The sequence below is a fragment of the Chenopodium album genome, chromosome 27 (genome assembly GCF_948465745.1).
Source record: "Chenopodium album chromosome 27, dcCheAlbu1.1, whole genome shotgun sequence".
Lineage (NCBI taxonomy): Eukaryota > Viridiplantae > Streptophyta > Magnoliopsida > Caryophyllales > Amaranthaceae > Chenopodium > Chenopodium album.
Genome location: NC_137860.1, coordinates 1,081,981 through 1,104,969, shown reverse-complemented (window position 1 = coordinate 1,104,969; position 22,989 = coordinate 1,081,981). Strand labels below are relative to the sequence as shown.

The window sequence follows — 22,989 nt, the reverse complement described above, 5'->3', positions numbered from 1 at the left end:
GTTTAATTAAGTTAAGAAAATCGTACCTTAGGAGTGAACAATGCTTGGATATTTATAGAAATCTCCAAGCTAGTGCCACGTGTCGGTCCACGCAGCTAGTGTGTCAAGTGGGCGATGGGTATCCACATGGCCGGAAGCAGCTTTCCACGTGGTCGGCTTTGAAGGCCGACATGGGTAATGTGCCAATGTAAAAGGCGATCCAAAAGACAAGACCCAACTCGGATTTACGTATTTCATATCGACGCTGGTACCATCCCATATTCCCATAGTACAACAATTACTAATAATAATCACTATACATTAACATATTAATGCTACACATATAACAAAACAAGTAAGTAATATTACCTATTCACCTTCTTTTATACTCGTATAGATAATTGTTGACTATGAGTATTCATTAATATGTATAACAAAAATACATTAGTTCATGTGGGATATTGTTATAATTTTCTTAATGCACAATTCAAACTACTAGTTTTATAATTTTGTTACATAAGCTAAATTTTGTTGATTAAATGTGAAGTTACTATTTAGTTTGTATTCTAGTACGAGTCATCAAGTTTTTTTTTTGGTGGAGGTGATGGGGAACTCAAAGTCACAAGTTCGAATCGTACCACCTATATTTGCTTGGGAGTAAAATCTCAAATATGAGGCTTGTTTGGTAAATGGCTTTTCATAGACCTTTTGATTGTCTTTTGGCTTTTCCACTTGGTTAAACATCCAAAATTTGTGTTTGGTAAAAGCCAAAATGAAAAAGCTACTTGGAATAGCTTTTGGCTACCTAAGTTACTAATAACAACCAACAACCAATTTTACCAAACATGTTTTTAGACTAATAAAAAGTCAAACAACCAACAAAAAAGCCAATACAAACAGCCAGTCAAACCAGCTAATTTAACCAGCCAACAGCCAACAGCCAATTACCAAACAAGGGCATGATTTAATTGTGCGATTCAAATCAATTTTTCCATTGGGATCGAGTTATCGAGTCTAATCACCGATTCACCGATACAATAGAACATGGATCATGCCACCATGGACCATGGTGCACAATTAGAAAGTGGCTTGATTGGGAAAAAAAAAAAGGAATATGACAAGTCGAAGAGTTAACTTCATTTGCACTATTGCATGATTGCATCATAAAGAAGACGTTAGCAAATTTAATTGAAAAACCGTAAAAGAAAGTGAATCGTGAACAACTAATTAGAAACTTCCCACTCCAAAAACCCAATTGTTGACCAATACTCCCCAATTTTTTGCATCAAAATTTCAAAGAATCACAAAACCCCATCAATCAAAATCATCATTTTCTGGGTTTTAATTGGTGGGTTTTACGGAATTTCCTGTAAAATTGAATACCCAAATGGAGGATCAGCTGATTTCTCCGGCAGATGTTCGTGGAAGTCCGGCGAAAGAGCAACAAGCAGCAGGAGTTGGAATTCTGCTTCAAATTATGATGTTGGTTCTTTCATTTGTACTTGGTCATGTTTTGCGTCGCCATAAATTTTATTATCTTCCTGAAGCTAGCGCTTCTCTTTTGATTGGTATAATTCTCCCTCTTTTGATTTATTGAACTGGGTATTTTTCTATTAATGTTGCAATGTGTGTTGTTTTCTGTCGATTTTGGTTTTTATTTGCATGATTTTGGTCCAAAATGGAGTGTCCTAGTGTTGTTGTACTTGTATCGGAGTGTTGAGCATTTGATACGGGTACTTGAAGTGAAATGAAGAGTCGGAGTGACATACATGATCCCGGAGTTTTCAGACATTACAATTGGTAGTTATTGATGCTTGAACTGGGTGTCTGATGTATGTTACAGTTTTTGGTTGTTATTGGTGATCTCATTCAATCCTATTTGGTTCCTTTTTTATGTTTGCCTGATGTTTGCCACCTTGCCGGAATGAAGTGTCTAAGTGTCGTATCCATGTCTGAGGGATGAGAGTTGAGTATCTGATATGGGTACTTTAGGTGAATTGGAGATTCTGAGTAACATAGATGATCATGGGGTTTCCGGTTGCTGTAATCGGTAAGATGGTGCATTCACGCGGGGGGTAACGAGGGGTTTTGGGTGAAATTAGGTTAAGATGCATACGTAATTGAAAATTTACATGATTACATGCATCCTAAAGCAGAAGCTAATTGTTATAAACCTTGTCCCTGTATGATGCTTCTATACTTAGGGCGGTATCACTATCTGTATAACTCTTTTGAGGGTTATTTAACCTTCCTTTAAATTGTGTTTTTATTGTCAATTGTCATACAGTGAATGTGACGGAAAGGCAGGTTTACATTTGCAAATATTATGGTGTTTTTTTTTGTTAATTATCTGACAGTGTATTCATCGTGGTTGACAGGTTTAGTTGTTGGTGGACTTGCTAATATCTCTAATACAGAAACTAGCATCAGGTTCTTGTTACCTTATTTATAAAACTGAATGATTTCTTCCTTTTTTTGTTCATTTCACTGACCTTTTTTTGCCCAAACTGTAGGGAATGGTTTAACTTTCACGAGGAGTTTTTCTTTCTTTTCTTATTACCGCCCATCATATTATATCCTTTTGAGCTTTTAAATCAATACCTATTCATTTGGATTAATTTGTATTGTTTCACTTCATTTGTGTATGCTGTGTTTTAGTTATTATTTTCCTTGACTCTTTTGTGGCCACCCAGTCAGGGTTTATTCTTGCTCCTGTGAGTCCCGATTCTTTTACAATCTTCTAGTTAAAACTTTTGGCGATGCAACATTGATACATACATATCTAACCATTATATTGTGACTGCCAGAAACCATTCTTCTCAAATTTTGGAGCCATTGTTACATTTTCTGTTCTTGGAACCTTTATAGCCTCAATTTTGACTGGCCTTCTGGTGTAAGCATCCCCCTTTTTTATTTTTTTTTTATTTTTTAAAATCCTTAACATGTGATTATTACTATGTTGCTATGTGCATCTGCGTATGACTTAGACTGCTGTTCATTTATGTTTTAGGTATCTTGGTGGGGTCACATATCTTATATACAAACTCCCATTTGTTGAATGTATGATGTTTGGAGCGCTGATAACATCAACTGATCCTATAACTGTTTTGGCCATATTCCAGGTGACTCACTATTTTGTTTCTATTGTTATCAACCTTTGTTCCTTTTACATAGGTATGTATGTAAATAGATAATGCTATGCTTGTCACTTGAAATTTATACGTGAAAAAGGACATTAGTTAACTAAACTAAAATTTCAAATATAATCTATTAAAATTTAGACATCAAATAAACAGTGCATGGTTGAAAATGAGTGTCATAGTGTTTAAAGTGCAGATGGTGCAATATTTAGGGAATGGAGGAAGTAAATAATATTAAATAGAGTAACGTGGAAAAAAAAATCCTCAGTGGACTGCGCTTTAGTAGTAGTATGTAGATGAGGAAATGTATTAGAAAGACGCCAAGAGAGTGACACCCATTTAGATTAAGAGGCAAGACTCAGAATAACAAACACTTAACCTCAAGGTGTCACTAAGCATAGGGCAGCAGGGGAGTAGATTAGTCCTCAATGCAAACTAGTGTACTTGTTATATAGCTATTTTTTACCGTGTTTCTAGAACATCACTGATCAATCCCTAGTGAACCTAAAAGACCCCAAACAAACAAAAGTTTGGATGTCATAATGAGGTCACCAATGGGAAAATAAGTAAAGAGTTACTCTCCTGATTGCTTTTTGATCACAAAGGCTGCACCTATTGGATTTGCTGAAATACCTTTTTTTTAGAACATCTTCAGTAAAAGGATTCCTTTTTTATTGCTTCGTAGTATAGAAGATTGCTTTGGGAGGAGCCTTCGGCCTCTACATAATCTGTCAGAGCAACTAGAATATTCTGTCCCTTCCAGCAATATAGAGTACTTTTTAACTGAGAACTCACCATTGTACAATCCATGCCATCCTCACCTCACACCATGTTGCGTGTGTGTGTGGGCGTGCGTGCGTGCATGGGTGTGTGATTTTAGTAGAATTAACCCCATATAATATAATTGACCTAATTGCACATTCTCTCCCTCACTCTTAGTTGGGGCATCTGTTTAAAATCCAATAATTAACCAACACTATATTAGGGAAGATGACAATATCAGACCATTGTTTCAAGGAGGGAGCACTTGATATCACTCTCGTTTCTTCTCTTACTCTCTCAGCTTTCTCTTTGTTGCATCCGTCTATTTTCTCAGGATATGTATGGAATTTTTTTGCTTTCAGGAACTTGGCACAGACGTGAATCTTTATGCCTTGGTTTTTGGAGAATCAGTTTTGAATGATGCGGTAAGTTCTTCTACCCGATCTATGTATGATCTATTGAAATAGATTTTGTTTGGTTTGTCTAGTGCTTGATAATCACTAATGTTCGTGATTTTGGCAAAAACTTATCTTCTCCTTGCAACGTATATTGCAGGTTGCAATTTCCTTGTACAGGTGCGAACAGTTGATTTCTTATCTGTATTTGTTATGCTCAGAGGATGACAATTGATAACTTCAACTGTGTTGCCTTTTTTTAGGTCAATGTCGGCGTTGAAGGGTCAGTCATCAGATCAGAATGTGTTCACGTTCTTCTTGAGGTTTATTGAGACTTTTGCTGGCTCAATGTCTTCAGGTAGTTCTTTCACATCTATCCCTTGGTATTTTATGTAACTATATTATATTCTTCAGATGTTGAATCTGAAATCTTGTCCTGTGCGATTAATTACTTAGTGCTGGTTTAACTGTTGCGTAAAGGTTTTAATTTAGAGCATGCAAAATCATGGTATAAAATTTTATACCACCCCTCTCTCTTTACCATTTTCTCACTCCTCCACATCATCTTTTATAAAAAGTGAATATCCCTTCTATAATAGTGAATAGTCATTTCACAGCCATTCTCTTTGCATCTCTCTCTTTCAGCAGGGATATCTTATGAAATTTAGACTGAATCTACTATTAATTTAAAAACTAGTGTGTGTCCCGGGCGATGCCCCGCATTGCTAGTTTGTACTTCTTTAATTTGATAATTATGTTTAACTGTTGTTTAGCTAGTGTGTGATTTGGGTGTTGTCTCGGTTTTTTTTTCTTCATACTAATTTGTGAAAAATAAATAAATTAAATAACCTCTAATATAAAAGGAATATATAACCTTAAATATGTGAAAATTATAACACTAATAGACGTTGGTTGAGTTGGTAAGTGTGTAGCATTTATTTGTTTGAGGTTGAGGGTTCGAATCCAGATATAACCATATTTTATTAATTTTGTTAAATGAAGTCGCAAGCTTACGTGTCGCTGACGTGGCATTGTGACATGTTTTCATATACGTTGAAGAGTGTCACGTGGCACCGTTCCTTTAAAAGGAACGCCTTTTAATATATAGTATAGATGTGATCATATTATGGGGATATCTAAGTTATTATATTTAGCTATTGGAAGTCATTTTTTGTTTTTGTTATTGTTAGCTTGACTGCTTGATTACACCCTATATTTCAGTCTCTCCCAGACTCCCACTGAAACTGTCTGTGTTTTTAGTGAAATCTGATTCAAGTGAATCTGAGCATTTAATTTTCTCTTGCAGGGGTTGGTGCTGGATTCATATCTGCTCTGATATCCTTTTAATAAAGTTTTTTACTCTTGTGAACATTGGTCTCTACTTGATTTACTATTTGGGTGGCTACATATTGTGCGACCTTGACTGCATGAACCTTTTCAAGTATGCAGGTCTAGATATTGAAAAGTGAGTGCCTTGACAACTTGTTTCTTAGGCTTTCAGATGAGAGCTGGATTATGTTCTTATGACACTTTTTTGACATCACCATTTTTGTATCATCATCTTTGCAGCCTTCAGAACTTGGAATGCTGTCTGTTTGTTCTTTTCCCTTATTTCTCGTAAGTAGTCCAATGCCTCCTTTATTGCAATAGGGTGTCTCTTGGTGAAAGCTTTTTTCTAGTGATGTTATACAAATTTTAAGGTACATGCTTGCCGAAGGTCTTGGGATGTCTGGTATCGTGTCAATACTGTTCACCGGGATTGTAAGTTGTCTAAGTATATGCTCTATTTATTTATTTATTTATTTATTTTTAAAAGTTCTATTTATGTATAGTCACTATAGTTTAAGTCAAAGATCTATCTGAGGTTAATTCTCTCTTTTTCAGGTCATGAAGCACTATACTTACTCAAATTTGTCCGAGAAGTCTCAACAATTTGTATCTGGATTTTTCCATCTAATATCATCCTTAGCGGAGACTTTTATGTAAGAAGTTAGATGCTGTTTAAATCGATTTTCAATTGCTAGAGAGCTCTAGACATTTCTAACTTAGTCTTAAGTTAACCTGCAGATTCATATACATGGGCCTTGATATTGTCATGGAGAAGCATAGCTGGTCACATATTGGCTTTATCTTCTTCTCAATTGTATCCTTCATACGAAGTAATTGTTTAAATTGTATAAGGCTCATCTAAACAGTTTATTGTTGGGCTTTATGTTCTCATGTCACTTTGCTGTTCCTTAGCTTGGTTTGGTTTTTCAGATAACTATTGTGCTAGCCAGGTAATAATACTTCCTGTGTGTTTTTTTTCTACTCCCCGCTTTATGTTAATCTTTTGATAAATTTGTTTGTATCTATGATTGATTATTGCATATAAATTGTGTTTGACACATTTGCTGTTACTAAAGATTGGAGACCACCTACAATTAGCTTCTCTTTGTTAAAAATAAAATAGTTTAGTGTTGTCAATTATACAAGTCATAGTTGTGCATCATTGCGGCTTATCTACAAGTTTACTTTTGTGGCTAGAATTCATGTAAATTTTTACAACGGTGTGATCTGTGTATGAATTATGAAATGCTGACAAGGTCTGCTATCATTTATGAAGGGCTGTCAATGTCTTCTCATGTGGATATTTGGTCAATTTGGTAAGACCAGCTCATAGAAAGATACCAATGACTCATCAGAAAGCGCTTTGGTACAATGGTATGAGTAACAACTTTATGTTTGTTACCTTATTATTTAAATCCGAATATATGACATTACCCTAGTCAAAAGAAATGTGCATAATGCATTATACCCTGATCAGGACTTCGAGGGGCTATGGCTTTTGCTCTTGCTCTCCAGTCTGTTCATGATCTGCCTGAAGGGCATGGCCAGACGATATTCACAGCTACCACGGCAATAGTTGTTTTAACAGTAGGCTTTCTTAATCTCTCTTTTCTGAACTACATGTTTTGACTTGAAATTTAAAACTGTAGAATTTTTTATGTTAATGAGTGCTTCAATTTAAACTTTTATTCTTTTGTTCTTTCTCCATGGCCTTTTCGTCTTATTCATCTTTGTTTTTCGTCACTTTTGTTTCAGCTTCATTTTGTCCTGTGAATCAGTGAATGTTCTTTATTTACTCTGTCACCTTTTCCTCTTGGTGTCTGATTTTATTCTCTTTCTGTGTATAGACATAACAATTGGACATTAACAATTAAAGGCCTCTAAACTCCTTTTTTTGTGTGTCTAGAGGTTTTGACCGACAGGATATGCTGTTTTGGCCTAAAAATATAATCTTTATGAATACTAAGTTTATAAAAGTCAGATAATTTCTAACATATTTGAGGAAGTGATTAGAGAAGGAAAATGGGCAAACTAATCAAATATAATTTTAACCGTAACAACCTAACCCTTTCCTCTTGTTGGTAATAAAACTGTACTCCCTCCGTTTGAAATCTTTTTGTGAGAGAAATATGGTCAAAGCATCACAGACAAAAAGGAACAAAGGGAGTAGGTTTTTTTCTCTTCCCCTAGGAATATGGTAATAAAGTTATATAAATTAATTTGTTTGTTTACCTTCTTTGAATTATTTACCAAGAAGGTGTGTGCCAAAAAAAATAAAAAAGAAAGAAAAGAACACAGGCAAATTGATTCATGTCGAAGTTCGGCTCAACTGAGCTTGGCTCTTTCGGTGGCTACCCTTAATTGGAGGCAATTTCCTTGTCAAATATAAAGAGGGCATTTATTTTTTCAGATTGCTGCATTCCAGCTTGGGAGTTGCCTGCATTTTGTCCTTGTGTATTCATAGCTGTGAATTATATTTCGTCCCTTGGGTGCATGGTAAAAGTAGATGTCTAATTTCTCTGGTTTGGAATGGAATATAAAAATGGATAAAACTAGGTTGATGTCCCCCCCACCCCCCCAACAAAAAAAATTAAAATTGAATTCAAAACATTGACTTTGATTTTGACTGAAATGTGACTTGATTAACTCTTAAGATATGTCCTGCAGGTTTTGCTTATTGGTGGAACAACAGGAACCATGCTTGAATCTTTGCAAGTTATTGGTGATACCCCTGAGGGTCACCTAGATGTAAGTTTGAGTACAGAAATGCCTGTTACTTTCTTTGACATAGAACATTTTTTTATTGGGCCTTTCATTGTTTTGGTAGTCACTAGTCAGCAGTGGATCTTTTCTTTTTTTGCCCTGTTGAAAGGGTGTGTGTGAGTAGGTAAGAATTGGACTCTTTGACAGGGGGAATATGAATTCTTGAGTATCAATCAGTAGTCGTTAGATATTTACTGTATAATGATGGATGTGATCCTAGGCTAAATCATTTTACTATGTTCTATTATCTGTTGAATTTTCACCAGTTTGCGAGTCTCATTATATGGTGTTAGATTATTCTCTGGCTAACTGGCTTGTTATATCATGTGGAGTACATGTGATGAATTTATCATGTTGGTGCTTAAACATTTGTAATTGACATAATTCCTGTTCTTAGGGCTTCAATAGGAGTGATGGCTTCGTGTCTTCTGGCCAAGAAGACGAGGGATCGTCTTCAAACAGATTTAAGATGAGACTAAAAGAATTCCATAGAAGGTAGTGTATAATGGCTCATGTACAAAAGTTTATTTCCTTTTAGAACTATTGCTCTTAATTCTAATAATTACTAATCTCGTTAAAAACACAAAAATTGCAGTGCTCCATCTTTTTCATCATTGGACAAAAACTATCTGACCCCGTTCTTCACTACCCAGACCGGTGATGAAGAAGAAGAAGGTAAGCATCATTCATTTTGGATTTGAGGACATTAAGGTTGAGTGCAAAATTTTCATTAGTTGTGTGCAGCATGCAATTTAACATGAAATTCATTGTATTACTTAACTGGTTTACATAATTCTATATGGTGAAACAGAAAATCTGATGCCCACTCCAAGAAGAGAAGTCTACAGTACTCGTAACTGATTCATTTTTTTGCAATATAATGACGATTAATTAATAGAGAGTATTCCTGACACGGTGGATCATGCTTTAACAACTAAAAGAGGCCATTCACAAAACTTCAAGTTCCGTACATATGCTAGTGAGCTGGTTCACGCTAAAGCTGGAAGTAGTGATGTCCATTACTACTGTAAAACATGCATATAAACTGGTTAGCTGGTTAGTTTGCTGATAATTGTCTGATTCCTTACATTTTAGAGATCAGATGTTCCTTGTCAGAGTTTAATCAGGTGCGATAAATTCAATGCATGTATAGTGATCATTTGTACTGAACTTCAAGGCTGTTCATCTCGTGTGTATCCAAGAAACAAAAGAACATTTTTTCTTACAGTATAGTGTGGCATTCGTCACTTACAGGGTTACAATTGCAAACCTGCAATAGATGAGCTTGATAGTTGATAGCAATTTAATAGTTATTATGCAAGGAGAAATGAGTATGTTCTAAATAGTATAAATGTTGTCGATCACCTATGAGTGAAATGAAACCTTTACTCGCAGATTCCACTAATGATTTGTTTAACACTAGGTAAATTTATATCCAAGGAGTTTAGGAGTGTTATAATGCTATTTAATCAGTTATTGATTATGGTTGAACTAGTATTATTAGATATTATTTGGCTTATATGTTACATGTATCAAGCTAATTTATACTTTGTATTAAGTTTTGAAATTGCTCAACTTCTGTTGGGTATGATTGGATCAATTCATGGATGTTGATAACAAGTAGTACTTGAGATAGTTTGTATTCAATAACCATAAGGTTGTGGGATTAATCCTTACAAAGGGACAATGTGGTGGTGGGGATTTTCTTATTCTTTCCCCTTATTCCCAGGGAGTCTTGCCCACTAACCCAGATTGGGTTGACCTATGAGAGGTTCGAAGCCGGTATGATACTTTCCCCTAACTTGCCCAAAGGGGTTTTTTAAACGACGTCCGAATTATACTAGGTAACAACCATATATAAACTTGAATGGATGAACATATCCTCATGTGTATTTTATACTTTTCACCTCTCTAAATCAATCTATTATTCTCTCTTTCCAACAAATCATCACAAACCACCACTGGTTGGGGGCAAAGTCATCAAAAGAGTTACAGTCGTATATTTTTTAAAAATAAAAAATGAAATTGGGTGAGGTCAAACGATTAGATTTTTGAAAATCTCAGGAGGAAATGCCTAAATTCCTGGCGTGTTTCATATGGAAAATCCAGGAGTTTCTTTTTCAGTATTCATCGGTTTTTGTGTTTATCTTAACTTTTGATCCTAAACTCGGATTAAGACAAATACTATATTGTTGGAAAGCTTTGGAAGTACCAATTCAATCAGAATAAGGTCAATATCATTTCTAAATTTTAAGATATAGCCGAAATAGTGCAAAGGTGCCGGTTTTGGACCGAGTTTAATATTTTGATCATATTCTTCGTTTTAAGTCAAAATTGGGCTTATGATGTATCATTGGAAAGATTATTGTAAAGGCTACCCATTCATGTAAGATTTGCATAAAAATTATCGAGCATAAGAATCAGATTTGGTCTGTTTTGGGTTACAGTTACGAGAATAAGAAATTGGGTAATGATATATTGATATGTGGATATTGGCATATCACAGTTATTGTTAATATTGATGAATTTCAAATGGGATTTTTATCATTGACCTCGCATAATAATTACCTAAAAATGACAATGTTCAGCTATAAGACATTAAATCATTATTAACCCTAACCACTAAACCCTAACCCTAACTCTAGACCCCCTAATGCGAATAAGGTTGTCGGTAGATTAACTCACAAAAAATTTACCATAAAGGAAAGCTTTTATTTGTTGTACATAATTTGTAACATCCCAAAGTGGAGAAAGTATATTTTTGAACTTGCTTCACTTCGATGATGTTGAGTTCCTGTCCTTCCTGAATGTAACTTTAAATGATCAGACTCGAGATTGATCCAATTTCAAAAATAAATGTAACCAAATTAAAAAATAATAAAAAAATCTGCCCCAACTTATCAATTTAAATCCAACTTATCTTAAGAGAACGTAATGATTCGATATGACCCGACCTGAATACCCGATTTAATACTGGAGTACGTAGTATACTACCAGGTGTTAAATACAGCAAAACTACAATGGTCATAGATAAATAAGCAGCCCTCATTAATTTAATCCTAAAGTTGAGATCTTGAATTTCTGATCAGAATTTTGTTTTACTGCACTCACTTTGTCAGTTCGTTTTCTACTCCTCCTCATTCATCAGATTCATCCCATACAGATTTTTCTGTTGCATTTCTTCAATACATACATTATTCAATTCCTAGATTCACCATTTTTTCGTTGTTAATTTCTATCATATTATAGTTTCAATCACAAATTTTAATCGATCTGTCCAAATTATCACAAACCCAGAACAAATTTGGCTACAAAAAATGCCACCCCCAGAAATTTCTCGGCGATTTTCCCTATTTGGGATCGGAGAATCGAGTAATAAGCAAAGCTCAATTGATAGAAAAAGGGAAGAATTGATCCCAATTTTGAAGCTTGAAACTGATAAAAATGTGTATAGACCTGGTGATGAAGTTTTGGTTACAATTGAGCTTCAAAACCCTAGTGATCCAAGCAATTCCCATGAAATTACAAGTAGTTCTGAGCGTTCCCTTTTGTTAGAAAGGCTTGGTTTTGAGCTTAAAGGGGTTGAGAAGCTTGATACTCAATGGTTTACTGCTCAGAAACCGTTACCGGGTTCGAAACAGAGGAAGGGTTTGTGCTCTTTCTCTCTCTTTCTATGTTAATTTGGTTTTATTTCGTTTTATAATTGAATTTGATATTATTGGGATTTTGATATGTTTGGAATTTTGATCATGTTTTGAGTTGAGCTTTCTGATGTCCCTGTATATTGTTGTTTTGAAATTACTAGAGAGTCTAGAGATAAAGGGTTAGGCAATTTGGTTGAGGGGGTGCTAGTTAGCCTAGTTTGCATAATTTGGGGAGGAGGTGTTGAGGGGGGCGAGGCCGCCGGGGCAATTGTTACTCTCTTCGCCCTTGAATAGAGATGACCGGGAATCGTTTTAAAGGATTGATTGAAATGTCACATGTAATGTATGTTCTAAGTGTATTAATTATATATACTTTTTAGTTAGAGTTATCATTAGCCTCTGAAGATTTTACTATCAATTAAGCTAATACAATTTTAGTATGTTTCTTTACTTATTAGTGGTTTGGTCTCTCTTAGCACTCTAGTGAAATGAGGTGTGAATGAAGTGTAGCATTCCATGTTAATCAGTGGCCTTATCTTATTTGCATAGTTGTTATATTCTGATTGTGAATGCAAGCAACACTCTTTGGTGCAATGTCCGGATATGCCTTTGGCATAAGTCGCATAACAAATGATTTGATTATTAGTTGAAATATCTTGGAGGAAAGTAGAGTGCTATAAAAAGTGATTTATTCACACATGTTGGATACTTGGATTGACTATAAAATTTTAATTTCTCAGGTGAGCATGTGTTCTTGGATTATTCTACAACATCATTAGTCTCAAACCAGATCATTTCTTCTGGGGCTACTAAAAAGTGTGAGTTAATTTTATAGTTATTCTTCCTAACTCTCTTGAATATAGATATTCTGTTCTAGTTACTTAAAAGTTATTTGGGGTTAGTCTATTTTGATCTATCTCATGTCACTCTAACACTAGCTTGCTTTATTAATCATTCTGCTGGCGATCTTTCTCACAAGTGTATTTGTAGAACACCCTATAGGTTGCATACAACTAATTGCCTATTAGAAAATTGTCTTCACAGATGTGGTTCGAACAGTTTTGCCTAGCATCATACCGCCATCATACAGGGGTACAACAATACGATACTTGTACTATGTTAGAAGCACTTTTTCTGGGCAATGGTTGATACTGGAAAATGGCCACGCAGAGAGTGATCTGGCTCAAAATATTACTGGACTGGTTAGTTCTTATTGATTTTCTTATTTTTCTTGCCCTTTTGAATTTAGAGAATTCAAGGTCCGCAACCATTTATTAACTCAGCGCCCTTCTTGGTTATGTCACATTGTCTCACTTACATAGGTGGTTTTTCTTTTCAGATTTTGTATTAGGTATAGGTTTAACACAATAGATCTACTTGTTCTGCCCACCTCATTCTGATGACCATTTGTGGTATGCCTTATTATAGTGTCAATTCTTTTCTCATATGGCCATTGTCTCCTATTGTCTTGTTGCTACTCCCTTTGCTCAATGTTAGCTGGTGTTTTTGCTCTTTAAAGATGAACTTAGACTGATAATTATTTTGAAACACTGAAAAATATAATATAATTAGGTTAGAACCCGTGCGATGGACGGTTTTTAAACATAAATCACTATTGTACATGAATATAAATAAGAATTATGTACATTTTGTAATTTTAAAATTTTTTATTTTCATCAAATTATGATATAGTGATCAACGTTGTTTTATTCATAGTTCAATGTAGGAGGTCATATATTAGTGTGCTATTCAAAATTGTTTAAATTTCCAACGGTAAATTGATAGGTTTTAGTTGCAATGTAGAAGCTTTTAATATTTAAATTTCAAAAATATAAAATATGATAGCCAAAAAAAAAAAAAGACATCATCATTGCATTTAGGCGGGAATTTTTTTTATTGAGAAGCGACACGTGTGCCATAATGATGTCAGCAACTTCTGTTTTAGTAATAGTTAATAGATTTGGTAGATTCATAAATACTTAAAATTTATTTTGTTGTAATTTTCTACTCAATATACCATGAGAGTTTGCGGTCAAAGTTTGATCGCGAAACAACGGTTAATATGGGATGGAGGAAGTATGTGTTATTTACTTATTCTATTCTTTTACGTGACCTTTTCAAATTCACTGTGCCAAATGACTTTGGCATTCTAACCTTCTACTCTTGAAGTAGTTCTAAGTCAAACCCAAGAAACTTAATCTCTTCTATTATTATCCCCAAAGAAGGCAAAGCTCTCCTCCCAGAATACCTCTCTCTGATGAGTCTGGAAAAAACTCATGATTTTTTTCAAAATTTGGAGAAACTAATACATCTTGATGTTATTAAAGGATTAGTTGAATATTATATCAATTTATTGGTGTGACGAACAGGGAGTGCTTCTAAAATCATGGAATCAAGTGGCGATTGCAAGGGTTTTTGTAAGATTAATCTGTTGACAGTAATTTGTTAAATTGAGAAAAGGGCTGGTAATAAAAAGTTGTTGCAAAATTTGCTGATGAAATAAAATTTGAAGAAGACTTTAGAAAGAAAGTCTGTTTTCATTGCTATTGCTTCAAATTGGGGGAGTAGAAAGTTAGTTGTGTGCTTGATGAAAGATATGGAAGTACTGTTTTGATGAATTTTAAAGCTTAGCCAACATTCAAGCTAGAGATTTACAATAGATTTTTTCAGTTTACGTGAGAGAGTTTCCTTAATAATTGAATTGGCCCAATGGGCACTTGACATAGACAAGGACGAATATGGAGAGAGTGAAGAAGACATATTTGCCTTTTTTATCGTTGTTATAGGATAAAGTTGTCAATTCAAGATGACTTTGACCGAGTAGTTCAGTTATACGCTAAGGTAGCATAACACAATGCGCACATACTGAGGGTACCAGGTGAAGCTGAAATTGTATGAACAATTTTCTTAAATAATGCTACAAGAAAGACTTGGGCCTTGTTCTTTTGAACTTCTTTTTTTTTTCTTTCTGAAATTTAGTTCAGCTCAGCTCCATTCAATTCAATTTGTCTCAATTTAGTTCATCTTTAAAAATTAATATTGTTTACTCTTACTGTTCTAAGAAGATCAAGCTGATGGTCTCGTTTTCTCATATATGCGCATTCCTAATACTGCCAGAGAGAGTAAATATTTGGAGAAGGTCATATTGATGGTCTCCATTTTTCACTTCTTACCATTTGTTACTATATATATTATACATGTACATTGTCATGACTCATGAAGAACCACTAACGTGTTTGACACCACTAGTGGTTTCTAATACTAACAGTATTACGGTAATCTAGGGTGAAATAGGAAAAAAAAAAACATCCTTTGTCTAATCCCATGTTCACAAAATCCTAGGAATTATTTTTTACAAAAAATGCAAATTTAATTTGTTTTTTGTATATTTTTTTTCAATTAGGCACTTGGATGTAGAATCATATCCTTTTTGCATGTTGGTAATTAGATTGTTTGGTAAAAAAAATATGGTTATTTTTTGACAATATCCAAATTTACAGGAAGCTCGTGTCCCCTTGCAAATTTGGGTTACTCAACAGGCAAGTGGACTAATGATTGAAGAAGATCAAGCTGATGGTAGGTTGTTGAATTTTTTTCCTCATTCAGGAGTACTTTTACTGTAAACTATCCTGGCATACACTTACTGCCTATTTACTCTTGCTGATAATATCAGAATCTTGTATGACGAAAATTTAGAATAAGGGCTTTAATATGTCATTACTGGCCTTTTTTAATCCCACCATTCTAATTTTATTTTTTCTCAGTATAAGCTGCTAATTTCTCAAACATTCATGAAGCCACAATATACATCATATCTGCTGATAGAGAAAATAAAGAAAAACAATGCCTCCATCCAAGAGAGGGAGAGCGAGAGAGAGAGAGAGAGAGGGGGGGGGGGGGGGAGGGGGGGGATTAATCTCTTCTTTCATTCTAAGTACATGAGAGGTAAGCAAGCAAATCTTATTATGTATTACCCTCAGAGACATCTTTTGACTCTTTTCTTCCCGTAAATGTCACTTGATAAGGAGAGACCACTCCATGTCATCTTTTACTAATGCATGTGATCATGTTAGTGGCTCTTAGCTTGTTGGCTCACCTTCTCCAGCTCTTAAAAATCTAGTCTAGAGTTTCAGGCAATATGGTTACGGCTTTGTAGAGCCCTTGCTGGAAAATATCTTCTGTTTGTGCTGTTCTACATTGAAATTGCAATTAATAATCATTTTGTCATGTCTTTAGGGATTGTACCGATCCAGACCATTCAAACAGATATATATTGGAAAGAGCTCGATGGGGATTCAGAGTGGGTAAGCTGACGAACCTTGTCTTCACTAGTATTTTATGTGATATTTTGTATATTCTTCAAAGTAATCGATACAGCAAATTTCCTGGTGGTATTTATTGATTTGAGAAATCTCTTAAGCTTATCTGCTCATGTGACACCAATGACGCTTGTACTCACCATTTTTCCATGTGTGCCCATTAATTATGAATACCCTGTCTCTATCTGAAAAACCTAACTCCTAAGTAACCCTGTAGTAGCAGAAGGTTGAGGAAATGACAAAAACATGAAGAGGCTAGGGTCTAGTTAAAATGTCAAAGGGGGTTTTTGAATTCCACATTTTACTTTCCTTTGGTTTTGCTTAATCTTTTCAAGATGCCAGTAAATCTTTTCATTTTTTGTTTCTTATTTGTGCTTATAAAAAATATAGTAAATTATTTAACAGAATTCAGCTTGTTTGAGCCACAAAATGCTCTGTTTCTTATCTGGGGTGCATGAAGTTAAGTATAGGCCACCCAGGTTGGAATTGGACATGTCAAAACTGACATCCTCCCTTAATCTGCTCTTATTTGACAATATCTTTCATTGTTTATCGGCCTACAACTATATCTTAAATCTGCTCAACTGTGTCATTGCATCATTAAGTTTAGAATATCCCATGTCAATCTTGGGTCTATATATTACTCAGATATCTTGTATTCAATTCCAACCATCATCACTTTAGACAGCTGTGATATGAATCATTTCTTAGTTTTGAGCTTTTATTAAAGGTTAGGGCTAATGATATATATGATGGAGCTGAGGAAGGCTATGATAGTTCGAGAGACGAAGTTTTATCTGTTTCTTCATATAATCCATCAAGAGACAGTCTTCACAAGTCATTTGGCAGTTCACTATCTCTACAAGGATCGGCCTCAAGGTCCTTTAGAGAACCCCCCTTGCATGCAGAAGCTGATGAAGTTCTACATAATTCAATTGGGGGTAAGTAAAGCAGCTGATGTCTTTCAAGCAACTGGCTTCTTTTTCAAGGCCTTTTAAGTTATAAGTTGTGTTATGTATCCTATTGTGATACAAAGCAAATTTTCTCTCTGCTACCAGATATTTTGTCATCCAAGAGTCCTTCTGTTATCTCTCCAAGACTGCAAAGAGGATATTCAAAAACTTTTTCTAAAGATGAAGATGAAAAGGGACCATCTTCTCCCATCCAAACTACAGAGGCTGCTGCATGTAATTGTTACAATTTCATGTCTCATTGTCTCCTATAATCTGTTTCTGCACTTCAAGGATCATTTATCATGTTTCTTTACATTCTAATTAGATCCAAACATTTTCTGCAGCAGAAGGCTCTATGCGAGGCAGGTCTTATAACATCAAGCTTGATGATCAAGTTCTGCTCAGGTTCTCACCCAAGAAGTCAGATTCAAATTATTATTTCAGTGATATGGTAAAGTTGTAGGAATGCATAGTGAAATTTGTGCTCTGTCAGATTCCCAAATTCGATTTTAACACTTTGGTAACAGATAGGTGGGACCCTTACCTTTTTTCATGAAGAAGGAACGCGGAGGTGCCTTGAGGTAAATAATTTTTCACAAATGAAAACGTCATGAAAAAAAACTCAGATGGTTTGCGGTGATTTAATTGGCTATGAGACTTGTGATTTTCCAGGTTTCGATTACCTTGGAGATTTCGGAGACTATAAATCGACGTTCTGTCCACCCATCTCGGAAGAACTCCCCTACTCTTACAAAGGTGTGCTTGTGTATCTCAGTCATCTCTTAAAATATGCCTTGGTTGCTTTATGTTTACTCTTCTTGCTATCCTTCCTGGTTATTGTATCTCAAATTTGGTTTTGAGACAAAAGAATCGTTTGTTTCTTGTCATGCGTTGAAATTTGTGTCTAACTATTTTCCTGCACTTTTTATAAAGCAGCTCATGAAAATTTGATACTCTGTATTTCATTAGGGGTACCTAGTAAGTAAAACTTCACGCAATATTTTCCATGCTTTCCATCTCCCTAATCTTCCGTAACCAACTAACCTCCTAGCTTCCTCTCCAAGCCAATTCCAACAAATTTTTATGCATTACCAATATTGCCCCTCCCCTTACGTCGGTTTATTACAGGCTTTCCTTAAAGAGCTAGAGCAAATCAGTTTGTATGTTTTCGTATCAGTTACAGCTCTGGCTACCTTCTCTGGTGATGGTGCTTCATGTTATTTTTATAGCTGCAAATTACTCCTTTCTTCTCTCTCTTTGAATATATCTTCTCCTATTCCACCCTACCTCCACCCCCTTGAAAGTTTTGGATGGGATTTTTTTTAATACCTAGAAGGGCTAGGACTAGTGAAGTCTGTTCAACATATCGGAATCATATCATATACAAACTCTAAAAAAAAAAAATAATGGGATAGATGAATAAATGCTTGCTATACACTAATCTCAAGACATACACCAATTAACCTAATCAGACATTGCACAAAGCACGGTAGTTAGTATACTATGTTCCTTTGCACATTACACATACCAGAGCGTATCACAGGTAGCTTTGCACCCCACCACCCCCCCCCCCCCTCTCCCCAACCAAAAAAAAAAAAAAAAAAAAAAACCTCTTGTGCTGTTATGCATCAAATATCTGGTTAGCCTCTTGAATTGATTTTGTGGAATATTGGGCTGTGTTTATAATCTTAATCTTGGATGGATGCTGACAATACTTTCTTCTAAGCTTTAAATGATTTAGGTTTGTTGTTTCATCTGCTCTACAAAATATGACCTTTCTTTTTCTCACTTTTCTGCTTTGTGATCTAATTTTATGTAGGTTCACAGTGATCATCACGAGGTTGTTGCCGACTTGGTGCAGACTAGCTTTCTATTTTCCATTCCCATGGACGGACCAATGTCTTTTTCAACGCCTCATGTGTCTGTTCAATGGGCTCTGCGGTTTGAATTCTTTACCACTCCGAGGAATATTGACTGGAGTAGGTAGGCCTATTTTGTTTGTTCAGCTCACATATCTTACTTGGTGGGATCAGCATATTGCTATCAACTGCAAAGTTGATGGGCATTCTGCTATTATATCCTTTGAACTCGTATGCTAATAGGCAAAAGACAAATACTCTGTATTTAGCATGCAGCTGAAAATCATCTTATAGCTGCTTAACTATGCCACCTAGTGACCAAGTGATCTATCAATAATACTTTTGACCAAGTTTTATCTTATAGCTGCTAAACTATGCCACCTAGTTTCCTCTTTTTTGGAAGCTGAAAGTTCGTTGTGAGTTGACTAGTTGAGTGCTTTTGTATGGATACTAACTTTATGTAGGTTTAGCATTGTGATTTCCCAAAATGTAGTGCAGGGTTGATTATCATGCTGCATATATGTTTTCCCTGTTGTACCAATTAGTGAAATAATGTGAATGAACAGACTAAGCTATTAACTTTGTTTGAAAACTAGTCTTTCAGTTTATTAGTAGTTTTTCTTCATATAGAATTTGTCATCCCAATGTACTTTGTATCAGTAATTGTATCTTATGAAAATTATCTGTATAATTCCATCTTTCATACGAGGATCTTTCTTGTCTGTCACCGTGATTGTTTTGTCACACTGTTGTTTGCAGGTATGGTCATCCTCTTCTAGTTGAAGGGAGAGACAAATGCGAGTGGTGCCTTCCAATTAATGTACATGCACCTCCACCTGGAGCTGCTGCTGTTGCACACGCGAGACATAGAAAGAACCTCTCTAGTGAGCCTTTTTGGGCTCGTGACTGAAGGTAAAGCTGAAAGTTTACAACTGGCCTACCATCCTATTTTGCACGTAAAATTAAAAAATATATTAAAAGGTTAGGATATGTGCATGCATTTTGTCATAATGCCTTAAATACAATCCTAACATTTGAAACTTACAATTTTCACCATATTTGAATTTTGTTCAAAATAATTGCATCTTTTCTTTTAGGCCCCTTTCGTGAAATGTGATTTCTTGAAATAGTGGCATTTTGCTGATCAGTTGCGCTAATGCTTTTTCTTAATAACTAGTGTATGTGATTTAATATAATGGGTTTGTGTCAGTTATGGATCATCTCCTTATCTAAGTATTCAGAGCAAAAATGTTATCAAGGTTTGGTTGCAAAATTAATTTAAGGTCTATTAGTGTCGGGTTTATTGAGTAAGGCCCTCTTATAGACTGGTTGGAACTATAAGAGACTGAGAGAACCCTTTTTTTCAGGATGAGATATTTAAGGAGTTATATTTTAGATGGCAGGTTTTAGATGAATGTATTTTGTGAATTATCCTGTTTTTCCCACCTTTTATAATTAGTTTTTGATACGGGTTAATATTCCTTAAGAAGGGCTACCATTGTTTATTTACCACTGAGGCGAATTCTAATAAGTTAAGATAAATTCATTTAAGGTTAGTTGAGTCCTGATAAGTTTTTCTTAGTGGAAATCTAGTCTAGTCGATAAAATGCATCCTACGTTGTAGAACAATAGAACATGAACTGTTTTGTATCTCTGATGGTTTTGTACTTTTGTAGGGAAGATAAATGGGAGGTTTTGTGAAAACACCTTTGACTTGGGTGATTTTTGTGTGTGCTTTAAATGAAGTGTGTGTGTGTGTGTGTGGTGGTGGTTTGGGGGGGGGGGGGTGCTTGCATGATATTTCCATTGGGCCATCGTACTTCATTTTGCGACTGCAATCTTTCAAAATCAAATGCTAACAGAATATTTACAGGTATATCTTTCAACCGAACAACAGATGGAAAATTTTCAGCGTGGCTATACACTAGTTAAGTAATTCTGCTGACAGTTCATGTACAAGAGAACTTCATGGCTTGAATGAGAAAGAAATCAAGCTAAGGTTATACTACATTGAGTCGGGATTTACAAATTACAAGTAGCTCGTACATGGACTATCTCAGCAGGAAGTTATATTGAAATTTTCCCTTTTTTTGGGCAGTACTCTATAGACACGAGATCTTGATCTTACCATAATACAAGTAGTATACATTTATATAATGATGTAATCGTCGCCTTGCAATCAGTTGGAACAGGGTTGATAGCTTGGTGCTACGATCATTCTTTGAGATTTGAACTGGTTATTTGAGTGAAACGGCGGTAATGCCGTTTTTGTTTTAAGTATTTATTTTCTTTTTGGGTCTTCCTTTTGTGCTGAAACTATGGACTTCATGAGTAGAATCTTGGACTATTATATGGTTGGTGTTAAATCTGTTAATTGTTGGTTGGTGTTAAATCTGTTAATTGTTGGTTGGTGTTAATTGTTAAGTATAAGCTTTACTTACGTGTATACTTGGATTTTAATACCCTATAATAATTTATAACTTTTGAAAATCTAAAACCATAGAAACGTTTCTAGTATCACGTGTTAAGTATGAAAGTACTATGTTAGCTCATAAAGGTTCTTTAAGAAAATAAAAGATAAAAAAAAAAAAAAAAAAAAAAAGGCTCATAAAGGTTTGGAGCTCTTTCTAAAGGTTGAATCATTTGTTGGATTTGTAATTTACATAAGTATTGGGTTGAACACATAACTGGTTGTATCTTATACGGCACAATTAATATCATTTATCGGAAGTTTAACATACAAGTATACAACTAATTGTATCTTGCACGTCATAATTAATGTCATTCTTTGATCATGTACTTACAAGGTACTCTGTATAAATATATGAAAAATTGTCTTGAATAAGTACTCGAAAGTTAAAAAAAAAAAAAAAATTAGTTATTTTAAACATTAATTATACTATATCAATTGACACATAAGAAATGTATTTGATGCTTACGGATTTCTTCTTCTTATTATTATTATTATTATTATTATTATTATTATTTTTAATTCAGTTTGTGTGGCAAAGTGTTTTATGGAATCTTCACCATCAAAATTTTACGCAAAATCCTAATTAGAGCGATAATATATTGGGTGTTCTACGCTAAGTATAAAATTGATTATTCCAAAGTTTACTAAAATTTTATTGTTCACACGCTTAAAAAAACAAAATGAAAGTCTGAAATAAATTATTGCAAATTATGCTAAAATTATTCTTAAAAAAGTAAATTTTTAAATAACAAGAATTAATATCGTGGAACCTTCATAATTCGTATATAATTATGTAAAATTAAGCTCCAAAGTTGATACATTGACTTATATCTGTATTTGATACTCATAGTCAGCAGATATTAATATTTTAGTCGCTATAATATTCTACTTGTATTATTTTTAATACCATTTTTGGCATCCGAAAATGAAATGTGAAACAAATCAAAGTACAAAGTAATTACAAGATTCTTATCCAATTAAATGGGATTCTATGAGATTCTCTATGATTCCATCCTGATTCTGATTCTTAGAATTTGGGAATTGGAATAATGGAATTTCCTTTATCTATATTTCCAAAGAAGGACGTTACATAATTGACTACAATAATTGAGATTGAAATGATCCCTATAATTTTTAGGCATAATTTAAATTGTCTCACAATAAGTTATTGTAGGTTTGCTTTATTAAACGCTAGTTTATTTTCATTTGCTGTGTTATTGACGAGTCAACACAAATAAGTTCAAATTGTACCTCAATTATACTTGTTACTTGTCTAATTTTTTTTTCTTTAAGTAGGTGAAGAGTTCTATAGGTGTTAATCAACTAATACCTTAGTTCGAATTTAGCTGTCACAAGCTCACATTTCACAATTA

The 22,989-nt window shown here is 34.5% G+C and overlaps 2 protein-coding genes across 2 annotated transcripts; both read left to right on the top strand.

The window, feature by feature from the left end:
- The first annotated feature begins 1,167 nt into the window (after window positions 1-1,167).
- LOC145619519 (sodium/hydrogen exchanger 6-like) lies at window positions 1,168-9,756 on the top strand. Its single transcript, XM_081674229.1, has 22 exons — window positions 1,168-1,547; window positions 2,358-2,409; window positions 2,493-2,552; window positions 2,669-2,693; window positions 2,787-2,872; window positions 2,990-3,101; window positions 4,244-4,306; window positions 4,437-4,456; window positions 4,540-4,634; window positions 5,583-5,611; window positions 5,710-5,741; window positions 5,846-5,893; window positions 5,977-6,037; window positions 6,161-6,258; window positions 6,344-6,419; window positions 6,536-6,555; window positions 6,882-6,979; window positions 7,083-7,192; window positions 8,273-8,353; window positions 8,766-8,863; window positions 8,964-9,043; window positions 9,180-9,756. Exons 1-22 carry the CDS (start codon window positions 1,367-1,369, stop codon window positions 9,227-9,229), a joined length of 1,575 nt encoding a protein of 524 aa, XP_081530355.1. The 5' UTR covers window positions 1,168-1,366; the 3' UTR covers window positions 9,230-9,756.
- Window positions 9,757-11,370: 1,614 nt separating this feature from the next.
- On the top strand, window positions 11,371-21,420 carry LOC145620336 (uncharacterized). Its single transcript, XM_081674993.1, has 13 exons — window positions 11,371-12,016; window positions 12,753-12,830; window positions 13,057-13,214; window positions 15,513-15,588; window positions 16,249-16,316; window positions 17,062-17,272; window positions 17,390-17,518; window positions 17,629-17,735; window positions 17,812-17,865; window positions 17,957-18,040; window positions 19,104-19,267; window positions 19,903-20,055; window positions 21,017-21,420. Exons 1-12 carry the CDS (start codon window positions 11,686-11,688, stop codon window positions 20,051-20,053), a joined length of 1,611 nt encoding a protein of 536 aa, XP_081531119.1. The 5' UTR covers window positions 11,371-11,685; the 3' UTR covers window positions 20,054-20,055; window positions 21,017-21,420.
- Window positions 21,421-22,989: the final 1,569 nt, after the last annotated feature.

What these genes read in the sequence shown, in the direction of transcription:
- LOC145619519 (XM_081674229.1), top strand. Translation starts at nt 1,367, where the DNA reads ATGGAGGATCAGCTGATTTCTCCGGCAGATGTTCGTGGAAGTCCGGCG. An exon ending in TAGCGCTTCTCTTTTGATTG is followed by an intron (nt 1,548 to 2,357) that starts GTATAATTCTCC and finishes CGTGGTTGACAG; the next exon opens with GTTTAGTTGTTGGTGGACTT. An exon ending in CGGTGATGAAGAAGAAGAAG is followed by an intron (nt 9,044 to 9,179) that starts GTAAGCATCATT and finishes ATGGTGAAACAG; the next exon opens with AAAATCTGATGCCCACTCCA.
- LOC145620336 (XM_081674993.1), top strand. Translation starts at nt 11,686, where the DNA reads ATGCCACCCCCAGAAATTTCTCGGCGATTTTCCCTATTTGGGATCGGA. An exon ending in GGGTTCGAAACAGAGGAAGG is followed by an intron (nt 12,017 to 12,752) that starts GTTTGTGCTCTT and finishes TTAATTTCTCAG; the next exon opens with GTGAGCATGTGTTCTTGGAT. An exon ending in TGAAGAAGATCAAGCTGATG is followed by an intron (nt 15,589 to 16,248) that starts GTAGGTTGTTGA and finishes TCATGTCTTTAG; the next exon opens with GGATTGTACCGATCCAGACC.